The sequence below is a fragment of the Psammomys obesus genome, unplaced genomic scaffold (genome assembly GCF_907164565.1).
Source record: "Psammomys obesus unplaced genomic scaffold, mPsaObe1.curated_primary_1811, whole genome shotgun sequence".
Taxonomy (NCBI): domain Eukaryota; kingdom Metazoa; phylum Chordata; class Mammalia; order Rodentia; family Muridae; genus Psammomys; species Psammomys obesus.
The window spans coordinates 5,472,393-5,490,012 of NW_026592710.1; the positions used below are offsets into that span (position 1 = coordinate 5,472,393).

General features: G+C 41.3%; 1 protein-coding gene across 4 annotated transcripts in view; it reads right to left on the bottom strand.

The window, feature by feature from the left end:
• The window catches only part of Rere (arginine-glutamic acid dipeptide repeats), a 347,420-nt gene that overhangs the window by 204,764 nt on the left and 125,036 nt on the right, over nt 1–17,620 (bottom strand). For all 4 annotated transcript variants that reach the window (XM_055615371.1, XM_055615372.1, XM_055615370.1 and 1 more), the window contains exon 2: nt 13,601–14,069. In XM_055615371.1, the coding sequence (XP_055471346.1) occupies nt 13,601–13,925 (325 nt within the window). In that variant the 5' untranslated portion in view covers nt 13,926–14,069. The remainder of the gene's footprint in view (nt 1–13,600; nt 14,070–17,620) is intronic.

A 17,620-nucleotide genomic window follows, 5' to 3' on the forward strand; every position in this document is an offset into this window, starting at 1 on the left:
ATATAAATAATATGTATATAAAGAAATTAATTAAAAAGTAAACACTAAGCCTGGAGTGGTGGCACACTCCTATAGTCCCAGCCTCAGTGAAACAGAGGCAGGCGAATACTGTGAATTTGAGGCCAACCTGGTCTACAAATCAAGTCCAGGGACAGCCAAGGCTACAACAGAGAAGCCCTGTCTTAAAAAAAAAACAAAAAAGTCTAACATGTGGGCAGTGGTAGTGCACACCTTTAATTCTAGCACTCAGACGGTAAAGGGAGGTCAATCTGTGTAAGTTCGAAGCCAGCCTGGAGTACAGAGCGAGTTTTTAAACAGCCGGAGCTACATATAGAAACCCTGTCTCAAAAAACAACAACAAAACACAACCAAACAGGGAACCCAGCAGTGTGACAGGACAGCACAGGACTTAGGACTTAGGACCAGCCTCCAGAGGCAGATGAAACCAGACAGAACAAAGCTGACAATTCTTTCCCTGAGAAAACCACAGCTAAATCAAGTTCCTGAGAAACCTAACCCTAAGGCTCACAAACAGCAATACGGGGTGACAATTTCTCCCACACACTGGCTAACACAGGTGTAGCCTTGAGCCATTATCCTGTCTCTGTCTTTTTCCATTCCTATATATATTTATTTCAATAAGGAATTCACATTTGTTTCTTCCAGGAAAGCACAGCAACTTAAATGCTATAGCAATTTAAAGTTAAAATCAGGCCAGGCAAATGATGGTACACATTTGTAATACCAGTACTCAGAAGGCTAATGTAGGAGTCTCATGCATTTTAATCTAGCATGTCTATATAGCAAGTTCCAGGATAGCATGGGTTACATGGTGGCACACCCTTCATTAACAAGTAAGAGGAAGGAAGGGAAGAAGGAAGGAAGGAAGAAAATTAAATTTAAAAACTACTATATTGGTTTGCTTATCATAATACAATAAAATGGTTGTATAATAATGCACATACTTTTTAATTGATTCGCTAAGAAATTTTACCAAATATTATTCCCTAAGAACACCAATGCTGGGCATCATGGCACGTGTTCAATCCCAGCACTTGGAAGGCAGAGGCGGGGAGATCTCTGACTGTAAGGCCAGCCTGGTCTACAGATCAAGTTCCAGCCAGCCAAGGCTACACAGAGAAACCCTGTCTCAACACTGGACCACACATAATTTCAAAGTAATTGTGAATATAAACATCACTCTGAGCATGCTAGCTATGCTGCAACATGAGAGCATTGGTTTGCACCAATATCCCAAGGCTTACTGCCTGTCATCAGAGTAGGAGCAATGGGACAGTGTTATCAAGACATGTAACGAATGAATGAAAATAAAGACACATTTTTCTCCTATTCAACTTCAATTCCTTGCCATCTATTCAGTCTCTTTGGTTAGCCACATGCCAGGTTATAATCCCCAGCATTAAGAGCAGATGAAGCATAATACAAGCTGTGTGTTGTGGCTTACTGAGTCAAAGCCAGCTTAGGCTACACAGACACTCTTAAAAAGCAAAGACATATTAGGAAACTGCACCTATGGGAAATGATCACACACATTCTCAGACGCAAACATCTAAACTGCAGGAGCGTTTTTGTACTATAGAATGGTGGTTATTAAAAGTACCATTTTCCCGGGTAAAGTGTACCTGATTATGTGCTGGATAATATTTTTTTTTGGCATGTCCCTTCCCTGAACAAAAGAACAGAACTGGAATTACACACAGCATTACTAGCATCCCCATGATAAATATGGAAACTGTACAGTACACTTGTGTTTTATAATTGCAGCACACTGGGATAAAGGGTCATGTAAAAGGAACTTTTATTGGCCTGTTTCAATTGTTGTCTTGGAGGTTTCACTGCCTCTGTCTGATAACCTAGACCTAGTCCTGGGAGCTTCTAGCATCTGTACAATCTAACCTAGGCCAAGAATGTTTTCGGCCTCTGGGACTTACTGCTGAATAAACTCACCCTTTCTTGTTCTTTCTGAACTCAGAGCTGGCTGGTTCAACTCAGCTGTTCTGGCTCAAACTCCTCTCTCAGCTGACTTAGTCAATCTGAATTCTCTCTCAGCCCAGAATTGCTCAGCTTGGGCTCAAACTAACTCCAGAAATCTGCTCTAATCTCCTGGCTCCTTCTCATTCTCTGACTCATTCTGTCTTCTCCTGAGCTCTCTCTGTCTGCAACCCATGTATTACTGTCCTGGTAAAACTGCATCCCCTCTCTCTCTCTCTCTCTCTCTCTCAACCCATGTATTACTGTCCTGGTAAAACTGCATGCTCTCTCTCTCTCTGCATTGCCCACTGAGGAGCTTCCCTTTCCTACCTTATCTTACTCTGTCAAATCTTCTCTGATTCATCTCTTAGACATCACTTTCAAATATGGGTACCTCCTTCTACAAACTATCTTTACCTTCATTGAGATTAAAGGCATGTACCACCATGCCTGGACCTACGCTTTTCTTGACCTGAAACTTGTTCTATACCAGGCTGCCCTTGAACTCAGATCTGCTTGCCTCTATCTCCTATATTAAAGGCTTGTCTGTATTACATCTGGATCACAAAGACCTAGGAGGTCTTTGGATGTGATCTCTTATCAAAGCAGCCATGTTCTGATTTAAAATTCCTGGACAGGATCATGTAAAGTCTGAAACCAAATACCATGTAGTAATGGCTGCCTTCCTGAAAACTAGCAGGTACCTGTAGCATTGCTAACAAAGCACAACTTTAAATCTTCATGTAAAAATTGAAAATTACAAAAAGCAATATTCCTTAAATTTGTATTAAATATTCAGTTTTATTGTGAATATTCAGCCACAATCAACACACCCCAGCTTTCATTTTTAACTCATTCTCGACTGCTCAATCTACAGCAGTACTGACCCCCATCTGTGAAGCATTAGCATCCATGCACCACAGAAAGGCCAGAGCCACGCCTGAAGCAGGCAAGGGCTTCATCACAGGCACTCTGCCTTTTGCAATAGATACCACAATGCATTACTGAAAAGGTAGTTACTTGAAATGGCAATTAAATAGGTAAATCTAGCGGTTTAAGTAAAAAAAACAAAATAAAAATAAATGCAGGTTTAAGTGAACGAATTCTTACAAATTTACTAAAAAAAACTTATACTGAAATGTATAAAAGTAAAAAAGTAGAAACAGTTATCTAAATTTTTTTCTTTAATGTTTCTAGCATTTAGGATCTTTAGATCATGCACTATGGAATATATACATGCTTAAAAAAAAAAAAAAAAACACTCTTGTCCATGTCCATTTAAAAAAAACCCGACTAACAGAGTAAACACACCACACCAGTTTTAAACTCAGCAACATTTTTAATTTTGTAAAGTCTAATTTTCTCAGCTGGCAGAGCTGTCAGAACAAATAGAAGACAATATCTGAAAAGACACATGAGTCAATACCAAATTCAAGTCAATCTCTGTTGAGGGCAGAGACAAATTCCTGCATTTCAATTTCAATATCCAATTCAAATACCACCATGCCACTCCAAACCCAAACTGTTTCCTCTGAAAAAGAGCTTTTTACAAAACTGACAGTGTATGACAGATTAAACAAGTCTTTCAGCGATTTCCTCAGCTACCACAAAGCAGGGCATCAATGTATAATTGTAATAATGGGAACATTTAACAATTAATTGAGCCAGCAAAAGCTGAACCTCTAGAGCTTAGTTGTTCAAACTCTTTGCTCACTAAGTAAAGAGGCAAAGGACCTCACATAACTGCAGATCTCAGTCCAATTAGACTCTAGGCAAATACAAATCTCGTTCTGTCACAGACCAGTGGACTGATATGACTAGCAGCATGGAGATCTTAACAAAGAACCCCAGTCTTCTCTGCATTCTCTCCAGGCTAAGTACCTATAGGTTTCAAGGCCAACAGAAAGGGTCTCTCAAAGGCTGTCAACTTGCTGCCACAAACAAGACCCAGAGGCACAGTGCAAACACACCTCTGAAGACCACCACAGTTTGTAGCAATGTGTAGGATAATAACTTGCATCTCTCATTCAGTTGTTGGATTCTGAGGCACCGATACACAACAAGGGCTAGACACACCCCATTTTTAATGTTCTTTCCTCAAGTTCACAGACTGACTTTCTTTTCCTCGACCAGTACTTCTGGTCGAGGAAATAGTTGCCCATTTGGTATGCTTATAATATTTCCCAGAGCACCAGGATTAAAGGCATGAATCACCATGCCTGACCAAAATCAAGTCTTTAAATGTACAAAAAATATAAGATGTGGGATGGAAGATGGTTCTGCAGTTAAAGGTACTTGCCACCAACACTGATAACCTAAGTTCCAGTATTCAGGACCAACATGCTGGAAGGAAAGAATGGACTCTGGCCTACACACCCAATAGATAGAAAGACTTCATATATTTGTTACAATATATCTTATTACATATATTATTTATTTATTTTTTGCAGAGGGTTGAGTCATAAACTCAGCCTTTGTTTTTGTGGTGCTGGGGTCAACCCTAGGACGTACTACATGCGAAGGACCCACTCTTATTACTGATCTACCTCCAGCCCATCCCTGAATAAACTGCAAAGCCTAAGAAAAAGCCAACCTGACGATGGGGCCACAAAACATAGATGAGAAAACCACGGCCTACAGGTCTACTTGGACCTGCTCCCTGTTTGCACAAAGCTCATAGCAAAGGATAGGTTTGGTTTAGGTTTTTGTTTTTTTTTTTTTTTTGCTTTGTTTTGTTTTGTTTTGTTTTGTTTTTTCCATGATAAGCTGCAGGGGTGGGCTTTAAAATATGTATCATTTCTTGGCTTGTGAAAATTATATGAACTTCAAATTTCAACACCTATTAAGTTTTTACTAGCATAGAGCCAAGCTCACTCACTAAACGTCATTTATTATCGTTCTCATGACAAGGGGCAGAGACTCTGCTGATGCTCACTAGGAACAGAGAAGTAGCCCCACAGGTCATGCTGTTCATAGTACAGAGCCAACATCCAGCTTTAAATGACCACTCACCATCTGCCCATGTGCATATCAGGACCCTTTTGCAAATGTCTTTACCAGGACAACTGAGTAGCTGCAGTATCACCATTATAAATTCCTTGCCACACACATTATTTGGGCTTAAAATTAAGCTCATATTATGAAATCCAGAGCAATGACAGCAAACATTCTCATACCTGTACAAAGAACCTCTCCTTCCAAATGGACCCACATTCACTCTGGAAGTCCTACATTTCTAAGGCACCCATCTGCCATCCTAATGGCACAAAAGACCTTCAGAAGATAACCAAAACTAGTGAGAAAAACAAACAAACAAAAAACCCCACTGAACCACCAAATGGCACACTAAAACCATTCTAATAGCCAGGAAGATTCACTCCAAAAAGACCCACACCCACAGCTCAACAATCTTATCGTTAGAGATTATGTACTCAACAGTCTTTTCTGCAAACAAATAACCTCAAAGACACTTCCCAAGGGATTCTTCCAACATCAACTGCCCCACGCCCATATTAACAGCCAACTACTAAAAAATGAATAGCTATGACAATGCTCCTCAAAGGAAGGCACCTGCCACTGCTGGCGCCAATCTGTGAAATGCTGGGCACTCTCTTAATACCTAAAACACAACATGAAATGGAGGGAGAAAGCCCTCTGGCACTGCTGGAACAGACATACAGAAGGAAAAGCACACAGTATTTACAGGGAGGTCACTGACTGAACGTGGTGAGCACGTTCAGTGAAGGGGCAAAGTGGCTTTGGAAGGTGTTGAGAACCTTGGGCTAAAAATCTTGACCGTTGTTGGTATCAGACGACTTGACCTTTCCAACAGTGGTATCTTTTCAAGATCTACTGTACTTATTATGTGTGTATGTGTAAGTTTGTACGCATGTACACCATGTGAGTGCACAGTGTCTTGAGAGGGCCAGAAGAAGGTATCAGTTCCCCTGGAACTGAAGTTACAAGTATTTGTGAGCCACCATGTATGTGTTGGGAACCACACCAGGGTCCTCTGTAAAAACAGCAAGTGTAGATAGCCATTAAACCACCTTCACAGCCTCAGGGTGTCTTCTGATGTTATGTAATTGCTTCAACTTGGGATTATTAAAATGGAGAGTGCTCCCTTCAGTGACAAAGGGCACAAGATGGAAGTAAGTGCACCACTACATGCAAGTCTTGGAAGACACACAGCACACTTGGAGAACACACAGAGAGGTCTCTAAGTCAAAGGAGTAGAGAAGGGGGAGGGGGACAGCAGCAGAGACTCTTTGCCATGGCTTCTACTGGTTTCCAAACAGGAATTTTTGTTGGTAGGTTTACGACAGAGGGACATGAGCCCCACAGAGGAGGACACCATGCTGGCACAGGGGGCAAGGCTCATCAGGGGCCAATCAGGTTGCAGCTGGTGCCCAGCTCCACCCTACAGAGTGCTTACCAGAAAGCACTCCAAAGTGTCATGGTAACTACAATCTGCTGCTGATATGAAAAACTTAACCTGCAGTCAAATGTAGCAGTGACATGGAATTCACTACAGTGATCAATACTCTCTAGATAGTGGACAAAAACTTGAGCACAGACACTGTGCATACTTTATGAGGCCGCTAAAATGATATTCCCTTCCTCTCAGGGCTCAAAACCAAGAATTACTGTAGTCTAAAAATTTGGAAGTTTACCTCTTCCAAAAAGCTTCCTTCCCACAACTGTTATATTATCTCTGCCTTGTAAAATTTCAATATCTCTCAGCAATCCCCCCCTCCCAATTCTACCTCTATGTGGGCAGGGGTACTGCAAGTGAAAAGAATAAATTATTCTGCCCAGTTTGGGGAACTGAACTCTATGCATGCTGAATTGTCAATCTTTAGAACTGTATCATTGGTTTGGTTTTGGAGACAGGCCTTTGCTAGACATCCCAGGTTGGCTTAAAGTCATGATCCTCTTATTTCAGCCTCCTAAGTAGCTGGGGTTACCAGGTATATAACATCAGAAATGGCTAAGCTACAACTTTGGGGGAGGGGCAAAAAACTATACATTTTTTATTTTCCAAGAAATCAACCTATTTCCTTTAAAAATAAATAAAGTGTATTTCTCCTTGTTTTGTGTTGCTATGGATCTAACCCAAGACCTCTTGCATGCTAGGCATGACCTCTAACACTGAGATGCAGGGGTCGACGGTGAGAGACAGTTTTCTCCCTCCACCATATGGTTCCCAGGTATTAAACTCAAGTTGTCAAACTTGGTCTCAAGCACCTTCACCTACTCAGACATCTGTCTCACTTGCTCTCAAAACTCTTTAAGGACTAGAAACATACAAACAAGGCCAAAGCCTGGACGACAGACGTCATCTCTCACCCACCGCTGGGCCGTCCTCAGGTCTCCACTCATTCACAGCCAAGCTCACACTTCTCTTTGCGATCTACCAACTTTAGAGCACCCAAATTATGCCCAAGAAACTAATCAGAATTTAATTCATTTGCTGCTTTTTAAACTTTTATTGTATTACAGTCTACTTCAAAATTCCAGGCCAAGAAACTGGAGAGATGACTCATTAAGTTAAGAGCATTCACTGATTAGGTGATAAAACAGTACCCAACTTCTAGGTCTTATGTCAGTTAATAAAAATAATACAAAGTCTCCAGATCACACTTTCACAATATTCTGTGAGCACATAATATCCGCTTAAATAAACATTTAATAAAAACTATTAAAAAACACTCATCGATCTTCCAGAGGACCCACGGCCTCCATGGGCACCACACACACGCGGTATGTGTACATGTATACATGCAGGCAAAACACTCATTCCCAGAAAATAACCTTTTCAAAAAACAAAATCAAGTTTCAACTCAAAAAATGTTATTTTCTTAAAAATCAAATAAAAATCCAGCTCTGTGGTTTTCTGTCTTAAAAAAACCGGTGACATGTGTGAGGAAATCCCAGAACTAAGAGGTAAGCTTAGTGAACCTAGGTAACATGGTGGGGGAGGGGTGGGAGCACCTCCCGGGATCCATTTTGTTTTGCTTTGGTTCTGCCGAAATACCACTGAACTACATGCAAATGGCAAATACACTGAAATGCTGATCCTTTCTGGCTCTCAGGATAATAAACTCATTTTCAACTTATACATTAATTGAAGGAAGTTGGGAAACACTGGCCAAATAAGTGATTCTCAAAAATGTAATATAAATTTAAATCACCTGAGATCAAATAAACACTGATCATGATTCAGTCCATCAGCATTGGAACCTGAGAGTCTGCATTTCTGACCAGTACTTTAAGTGCTGAGAACTGAGACAGGCCGTCACTTGACTCAATGATCTTCCCTTTATGAAATCAAAAAGACATGGCCAGTCTCAAACTTTCTGACAATTCTCCTTCTAATTTTAATAACTTTAAAATGGCATTTTTTTCTCATTTTACCTACCCTTATAGATAAAAATTATCATTTTTATATGATGAAGAATGTTCTTTTACATACCCAATTTGAGTAACTTCCAAATACGCGCTAAAAGGAAATCCTTCCTTTGGGATCAAGAAATGCTATGAAATTTCAGAAGAGCCAGAAGAAATAAAAGTTAATTAATCTTATCTACAACTAAAAGTATATTATAATATAATTAAAAAATAGGAAATAGGGCCAGTAAGATGGCCAAGCAGGCAAAACCTCTTGTTGTACAAGCCTGAAAACTGGAGTTTAGATCCCTGGAACCCATGATAGGAGAGAATTATTTCCCCCAAAAGTTATCCTCCACCCCCACACACATGCCATGACACATGAGCCTCTTCCAATAATAACAATAATAATAAATTTAAAAAAAAAGAAGGGAGAGGGGTTCTCAACAGTTCTAAAGATGCACCTTCAAGATGAAGCAGCCGCCCAACCTGGATCACTCAAACCTGTCTCCCTAGCAACAAAGCTCTTCCTGCCCACCCACCCCTACCAACATGTTTACAAGCCCTGACTTGCATACCACAGGTTTAAGAGGAGGATAGTTGCAGATATAATGAGATTTAGCCTCAAAACGCCTGATGTTCTCATTAAAGGGAGCGATCTGACAGGCACCACTACTATCTAACCCACTCATTTGGTACTGAGACCCTAGTAAACTACCACTGCTTCCTCCCAAGTACGAGTAAGATCTACAGCGGAGCAAGGCAGTGCAAACTTGTAATCCCAGCAGCAGTTCATGGTCTTGGGGTGAGGGTGACAAGCTTTTCATTAACGTACTAAATATATATATAGAAAAGGACAAAGAGTAGCCAAATTCACATAAGCACCACCAACAAAACAAAGCATGGGCAGAACCCCTGGGGTTCCTCTCATGCTAATTCACATACCATAACCCATAACCCACCTTTCTCCTGACTTCAGAGATTACTTGGGCCACTTTTGAAATGTCACATCAAAGGAATCATATACTATTATACTTTCATGTTCATTCAACTTCTTACAGTTTTGTTTTGTTTTTTTTAAAACTATGTGTGTTCTATTTTAATTCAAATGGACAGTCAGGCTTCATTTCCCCTCATTTGGATTATTTCCAGTTTAATTCCATTTGCATCAAAATAACACATCTCAATTCTAAAATATAAGTAAAAGAACATTTTCACTGGGCAAGTTTTAGAAGGTACGACACAGATATATAGACACACACACACAAATGACAACATCTCTTAAGGAACTGGAACACACCTGGGAATGAAAAGCCATGGCACTGATCTGATGAAAGCCTAAGAACTAGGCCAAGGCTACAGATCTGAATAACATGGCAGGGGCAGGGTCACTAACAAGGACAGAAACTCCGAGACGAAGAACAAAGAGGAACAAAGTTCAGTGCTGGACAACGCACAAACTTAAATCTTAACAAATTCTAAGTGATACCTATTTGCTTCTAATGGGATAAGGAACAAAACAGCCTTTCCTCAAAATACCACTGAAGGGCTAATTCTTTTGGTTGGTTGGTTATTGTTGTTGTTGTGGGGTTTCATGGAGGGGGGAGGGAGGTGGTATTTTGTTTTGAGGCAGGGTCTGGGCCCCAAACTTAGATTTCTACCCGCCTCTGCCTGAGTACTGGGGCTAAAGGCATCGTCACTACCTCCAAGCTACAGAGCTCATTTTTAATAACACTAAAAGGAGATAACCAAATTCACGTTTTTCCACATAGTAGTCAATTTAAAGAGCTGTCCAAACCTACCAATCTCTTCAAGACTTCTCTTGTAGAATTCTCTAAAGGTCCTGTTTGAGAGTCAACTAAGGAGCCATGCACCATGCCTGTACTTCCAGTGCTTGGAAGTAAAGACGGGAGCATCAAGACGCATCAAGAACCAGTGTCCAGGAATGACTCAAAGCCTCGACTACATGAGACTGTCTTCAGAAATAAGAAAGGAAAAAAAGACACATGTGCACAGTAACACATGCCTTAGGGACCACTTGCTCAAGAGAATGAGGCAGGATAGTCACAAGTTCAAGTCTTGCTGAGAGGCTCAGTGAGACCCTGAAACTACAATTTTTAAAAAACAGCAGCTTGGTGGTAGAGAAAAGACCCTAAGTTCAGTCCCCACTACAAAGATATTAGAGAACAGAGATAAGGACAGTGACAGCAACAATGAGACATCAGGAAAGAAAGGCAGCGGTGGGGTTGGGGTGTGAAGTCCATCTGAGAATCTAATCATAGAAAATCTACTCTTGGCTTTTTATTTGAAATGAACCTGAAGAATGGGCAAGCCTCCATTTAGAAATTATTTGGGTAAGGCAGTCAAATCATTTAGATTGAAATATTAACTCCCCAAGCACTCAATGGAAACCACTGATCAAAGGCAAAGCACTTTACAAAAGTCATCCGCTCACTGTGCCCAGCAGAGCACAAACCACAGCTTCTCCCACAGTTCAAACACTCTATAGTCAGCTCTCGGCATCAACTGACTCTGCATGTGTGACTCCAACCACACATCAAAAATAACTAAAAGATGGCACAGCAGCACACACCTATAATCTCAGTGCTCAAGGCAGAGGCAGGCAGATCTCTCTTCGTTCAATGCTAGCCTGGCCTACAGATCCAGGACAGCCAGGACCACATAGAAAAACCCTGTCTCAGGGTGGAGGATGGGGTAGGGTATGGGGGAGGGAGGAAGGGAGAGAAGGGGAGGGGAAGGAGGGGGGAGGGGAAGGGAAGAATCCACCAGAGAAAACACACTGTGCCTGTGTCCTTACACACTGACCACACAGCCACAGCGTCCCACTGCACTAAAAGTCTTAAGTGACCTAGCAATAACTGTAGTGTGTGAGATAGCGTGCACAGGTCACATGCAATTCTATACATGTTTAGAATTATAAGAGACTGGAGGGGCTGGGGATACCTACAGCAGAACCCTTGCTTAGCATGTGTGAGACCCTGTGTTCAGTCCTTAAAACTGTGCAAAAAAGGAAGGAAAAAAAAGTGACTTGAGCATCCAATTGGAGAGAAGCGTATAAACAACACTCCCCAAGGACTTTATAAGAGCCAGAGTTTGTAATCAAGCCATTAACAATCTACTCCCACACTTCTTTGAGAATATGAAGAACTTCCCCTCAAGCTGTAAAGCTGAGCACTGTTTGCCAAGCACACTTCCTCAAAGTTAGCTTCCTTAGGGAGATAGCAGCAAAGACTATCGCAATCCATAAACAGCAGAGGCAGCAGGTGCTTTCAATGTCAAGGAGGTTTTCTTGGCTGTAGGACTTCTCAGTTAACTAATCATCCACCTCTCCTGAGAGGACAGTCTGAGCAGCATTCCCCATAAGCATCTGACTCCTAGCACACTGAAACGTCCCCAGAGAGACAAATGGAATAGTCCATGTTATACATGAGCAGGGCTGGCATTTGACACTGTACATTGCAGCTGGCAGTGATTCCAACCACCCATCCCATGTTACATGTCAGGGAAACAAGCACAATTTCCCTTTTATTTTTGTAATAATCTACTCTTAATAATACAACATAGTTTATTCCTTTCTCATGATTTACAATGAAATGAGCAGCCTAGTATTGTACTGCACAGCTGTAGTCTCTGCTTTCAGGAGGTTTAACACCATTGGGCCTGGTGATAGAGTGCTTCTCAGGTCAGTCTATCAGCTTATCAGACCCTGTCTCTTAAACCAAAACATAATTAAAAGCAAACAAGAAGAAAAAAATACACTCTTAAGTTAAATGGGCCCTCAGTAAGTAAAGTGGTAGTGGTCTGAAGACTGGGCAGCTGAGGCATCCTTGTGGTCCATTCCTGAGTCTGAATCAACAAGAAGCACTCACAGCACCAGAGCCTGCATAAGACTAATGATCCCTGGCAGAGCTTCCAGGCCTCACAAACATCCCATCATTGCCAATTTCATAGCACACACCTTTCTTCTCAACTGTCAACCAAGAAAATAATAGTTGTAAACATGAGTTTGTCTAATAGTATTTTCTGGAAAATCAAAACAAACTCCTACATGGCTTCCCCAAACTGTGAAATTTTATGAAAACAAATTCAGAAGCTGACCTCTTCTGAGTGAAATGACTGTGCTAGGTTAATGACATATTGGCATCCCTTAATCCCATTGCTGAGAAAAACTTCAAACTGGGTGAGATTGTGTTGATTATACCTATGAAATTCCTGTCATGGCTTAGCAGAGTAAACAATTCGAATAAAATGAACTATGATAGTTTTGCTAATTTCTGTAAGAAAGAAATAAAAAATAAAAAACAAACCTCTTTCTGTTCAGTTTAAGTTTCTGAAAGAAACAGGGTCTCAAAAGACTAGTCAAATTCAGGGTGGTCCTCCCTCTCCCCACAGACTTGGCTGGTGTCGGAGGCTTCTCCATCTCAATGCATTTCATCTACAGGCTGGGTCTGCCTCTCCCGGAGCAGAGCCACAGGCAGAGTATATTCACTGAAGGGACACAGAGTACCAGCAGCTTTGTTGCTGTCTTCTGCTGCCCCTGGCTGCTGAGCTCAAAGCTCAAGACTTTGGTAAAGGGTTACCCAGGAGTGATAAATCTTGCTTAGGAGACTTTGAAAAAAATCTCCTTCTAGCTAATTGTGGTAGCACACACCTTTAATCCCAACACTAGGGGGAGGCAGAGGCAGGCAAACCTCTGTGAGTTTAAGGCCAGCCTGATCTACATAGTGAGTTCTACAGCAGCCAGGGCTACAGAGTGAGACCCTGTCTCAAAAACAAAGAAACAAAAACCTCTCTCCAGTTGCTGGTCAGTTCTAGTTCAACATAGAATATCCTGTTTCCCAGAATTATACTGTTTATTTGTCTCTGCTCTGTACTATTCCTTCTGGAAGCCTAATTTATGGCTAAAAATGAATTAAAAATTTTTAAACAGTTAAGTGTACAACTGATTGAGAGAATAAGCATCATGACGAAGTAAGGTCATTCAAAACCGTACGAGCCAGAGAGGCGCCAGGTCTAGGAGGACACAACCACAAAGTTGTTAAACCCAATGGGGGAGCACAGCTCTATGTTCATTGACCAAATTTTGCTACCTCAGCCACTGTCTGCTCTCTGGACTCTGGGTCTTCCTTAACAAATCAAGGAGATCTTTTCCACTGTGAGGCAGAGCCCACAGCCCTCCCACAAGCCCTGCTCTTACCTCCTGGCCTGTAGACAACATCATCCTCGGTGATGTAAGATGTTATCTCACCAGTGTCTGTCCTCTCATACCGGGACTTCTTTTTAGGTGGCTTCTTTTTGTTCTTCTTTGTGGACTCCTCTGTGGTGGCACTATTGTTATCATTGTCTTCATCCTCACTGTGATCACTCTCAGCATAATTTTTGGCTCCTCCTTCCAAAGTACAGCTCCTGCGAGGTCTGGCATTCTCACTCTCTCTTGCTTTGTCTCTTTTATCTCTCTCTCGGTCCCGGTCCCGGTCCCGGTCCTTTTCTTTATCTTTGTCTTTATCTTTGTCAGCTGTCATGATTCGCCACGTGCCTTCTTCTGTCCTCTCACGGCTAGGCCTCCGTGAAAGGTAGACAGTAAGCCTGGGCTTCAGTCTTCTGAATTTATCACTCAATTCCAGGGAAAATCCAACCACTCCAACAACCCCAACGTTTCAAAAATGCTAGGAGAAACAAAAAAAGAAAAAGAAAAGAAAAAGGAAGAGTGTTAAATTGGGTTTTCTTTCCTGCCTAAATGTTTCCTCTTACTTCTTTCCTAAAATAACATTCTACCTTTCAAAAACAGATAGAGAGAAGGCTCAGCAGTTAGGAACACTGGCTGCTTTTCCACAGGACCAGTGCTTGGTTCCCAGTTGCCAGCGCCCACATAACAGCTTACAACTGCCTGTAACTCCAGTTTCAGGGCATCCAATGGTCCCTTCTGGTCTCCAAAGGCACTGAATGCATGTGGTGTATATACACAGATAACAGAAAACACTGATACACCTAAAACAAACACATCAAGCCTTTCCTCATGTATTTATTTACTTTTATGTGTACATGTGTACTTGCATGAAGGAACCCACAGAGATCAGAAGAGAATATTGAGGCCCCTGGAGCTAGAGTTATAGGGAGTGATGAGCTGCCATTAAATCTTTTTTTTTTTAAACCACTATTCATGCTTCCAATATAAAAATATCTCACAGGCCGCAAGACCAGTGATACACAATTTCATACAAACCTGAGCCTTGCCAGTTCACTGTGTGGAGTTTACTATCTAAAAATAAGGACTGCTGATTGGTGAGTGTATATTAAACTTCCTATACATTCGCTGTTTTCACCTTTTTTAAGGAAAAGGGAAAAGTATGGCCCAATGAGCATCATATAATGGGAGCAATTGTACAAAATTAACTTCAACCCTGTAAATTTAAAAGGAATTAAGTTCCATGTGAAAAAGCAATTTGCAAAGCTATGGGAAATGTGGCATGAGTCACTCCATGCACTGCCTTCTGAAGACTGCCTCCATCTCCAAATTTCCAAAGGGCCTTTTAAAGAACAAAACAGTATCTGATTGACAATTTCAAATGAAAAGCCTTTAATTAGCTTACTTATAACTCACACATCTTCTCAGTCAACCATTCTAGCATTTCATAACAAAACTAACAACTTCCATTCTCCAGTTTTAAGGACTACTACTCTTCCAAACTCCCACTATTAAACAGCCTCCTTAATGAACTTCTCCACAACTAACCAAACCCCCTCACCCCAAAGCCTTAAGGTGGAAGAGTCTACAATGAAAAGAATGAATCTTAAAAAAACCCAGCATAATTCCTAGAACTTTTCTACCAAGGAAAAGAGGTTTTACAAGCCAGTTTCTGAAATCCTAATAACTATTGATTTATTGCCCATAATCATCGGCCATCTTCCCCAAAATCTCATCTCATTTGAGAAACAAGTGTTACTAAATTCTGTCTAGGTTCTAGGTGTTTGTGTCTAAAAATGAGGAGAGTGCTCAGATCCCTGCCCTCCATGCCAAGTTGCAACACAAGGAGGCAAGTGATCAGACTAAGAACCATCTGCTTTGCTATCGGGGACAGATAGGAAACAAATGCAAACAAACAAAAGATTGGTCCTGTTTACTCAGCCAATAACAGATAAAACAGTTTGCAATTATGTGCTTCAAGTGCAGAGAAAATTTTCTCTCTGCAAGTCTGATAAACCAGAAAAGCCCTCTCCATCAGCACATCAGATATCCTCAGGAATTAATTCAGGAAAATAGAAATGTTAACTGTCTCCGAGAGGTGACTGAAGAAAGAGCAACAGTGCCGGCCACCTAAATACAGAAGGCTCAAAGTGACACAAACCTCGATCATTTCTTTCCATGTAGGAAATGTTCCCAGACAGAAGTTTAATTTTAAGCATATTTCAAGAGAGGAAAAGTATTCTAGTGCTCATAAAAGCAAGCCAATAATACAAGAAAAAGGCCTGGCCCTGGATGAGGGCTCAGCTCTCCTAGAAGGGCAGAATGTAATCACCAGCACTCATGTGGCAGCTAACAACTGTCTACAAGCCCAGTTCCAAGGGAATCTAAGGCCATCTTCTGGCCTCTGGGAGCACTGCAGACATGTGGCACAGACACACATGCAGGCAAAACACACACAAGTACAAAATAATAAAGTAAAACAAAATAAAAAAGGAAGCAGCATATCAACTAAACACAGCAGCCAAAGCATTCCTCTAATGTTGAACTCATTCATCCGAGGTCTACTCCACACCCATCAAGAAGGTCTTAGGCTGGTTTCTGCCTTGGTTGGTTCAATAACTGTTCCAGGGGCCTAGAAAGATAGATGCCCAAAGGTTAGGAATGCTCACTGCTCTTGAGAAGACCAGAGGTCAGTTCCCAGCACCTACATCAGGTGACTTACAACCACCCATAACCTCAGCTCCAGGGCATTTGATAACTTCTTCTGGTGTATTGGGTAACTGCAGTACTATGTGCATAGTACCACTTGCTAAACAACATGGGGAGCTGAGTTCAAATCCTCATAATCTATATATAAATGGCCAGTTGTAGCTATAAACACTGTAACCTCCATGTGAGAGAAGGCTGACTGAGGATTGCTGGGGCTTTCTGGCTCCCAGGCTAGCTTCAGGCTCAGTGAGAGATCCACCTCAAAAGAATTAGGTTAAAGGTGATAAAAGCAAGACACCCAATGTCCAACTCCAGCTTATGCACATACACGTGAGTGCATGTATACCTACACAAACACACACACACACACACACACACACACACACACACACACACACACACGCCTTTCTGGTGCAAAAAGAATTCTGCATTCTGAGAAAATTATCTCACAGAGGAAGAGGCTTGGTCTCCTTTCCCAGCTGACAGCTACAGTGTTTTAAAAAGAATGTATCAACTCCAGGGTAACGCTGTAGCAAGAGTGTGAATGACGGGATAGGGTTGAACAGGAAAAGAGTAACACAGGAAGAAGCCATCCTCCATAAAGTATGAAAAACTTAAGTCACAAAAAGAACTAAAGTTAATTACATAATTAAGTAAATTTTCAAAAATATTCTCTTGAATTATGTAAGACCTACTTATTTAAGAAAGCCTGCCCTTTCTGAGTTTTTCATCCTTTAACCATCTCAGTTGCTCACACCAGACTCCAAAAGACAGCAAATGCATGCAGGGAACCTGGTTAATTACTCTTCATTCAGCCACAACAAAAACTACCCTTATTTTTCATATGTTCAACCACACAAAAGGCATTCTCAGCATTTGCAGTTTATCAAACACACCCTGTATTATCTCTGTAACTTACTCACTGCTCTGTCACCTGCTCTCACTAACCATTCTCTCTGAAATTAAAAAAAAAAAAAAAAAAAAAAAAAGGCTGGAGAGATGGCTCAGAGGTTAAGAGCACTGGCTGCACTTCCAGAGGTCCTGAGTTCAATTCCCAGCAACCACATGGAGGCTCATAACCACCTATATAAGATCTGGTGCCCTCTTCTGGCCTGCAGATGTACATGCAAACAAAACACTGTGTGCACAATAAATAAAATGTTTATTTAAAAACAAAACAAAACAAAACAAAAAAACAGCATTTTTGGTGGTGAAGTGGGGGTGGCCTTTCAACTTCCCATCCACTGCAGCCAGTCAGTGTATTCCACAGTCCACCATAGGATGGTGCAACAGAGATGCAATGCACCTGATTTTTTAATAATT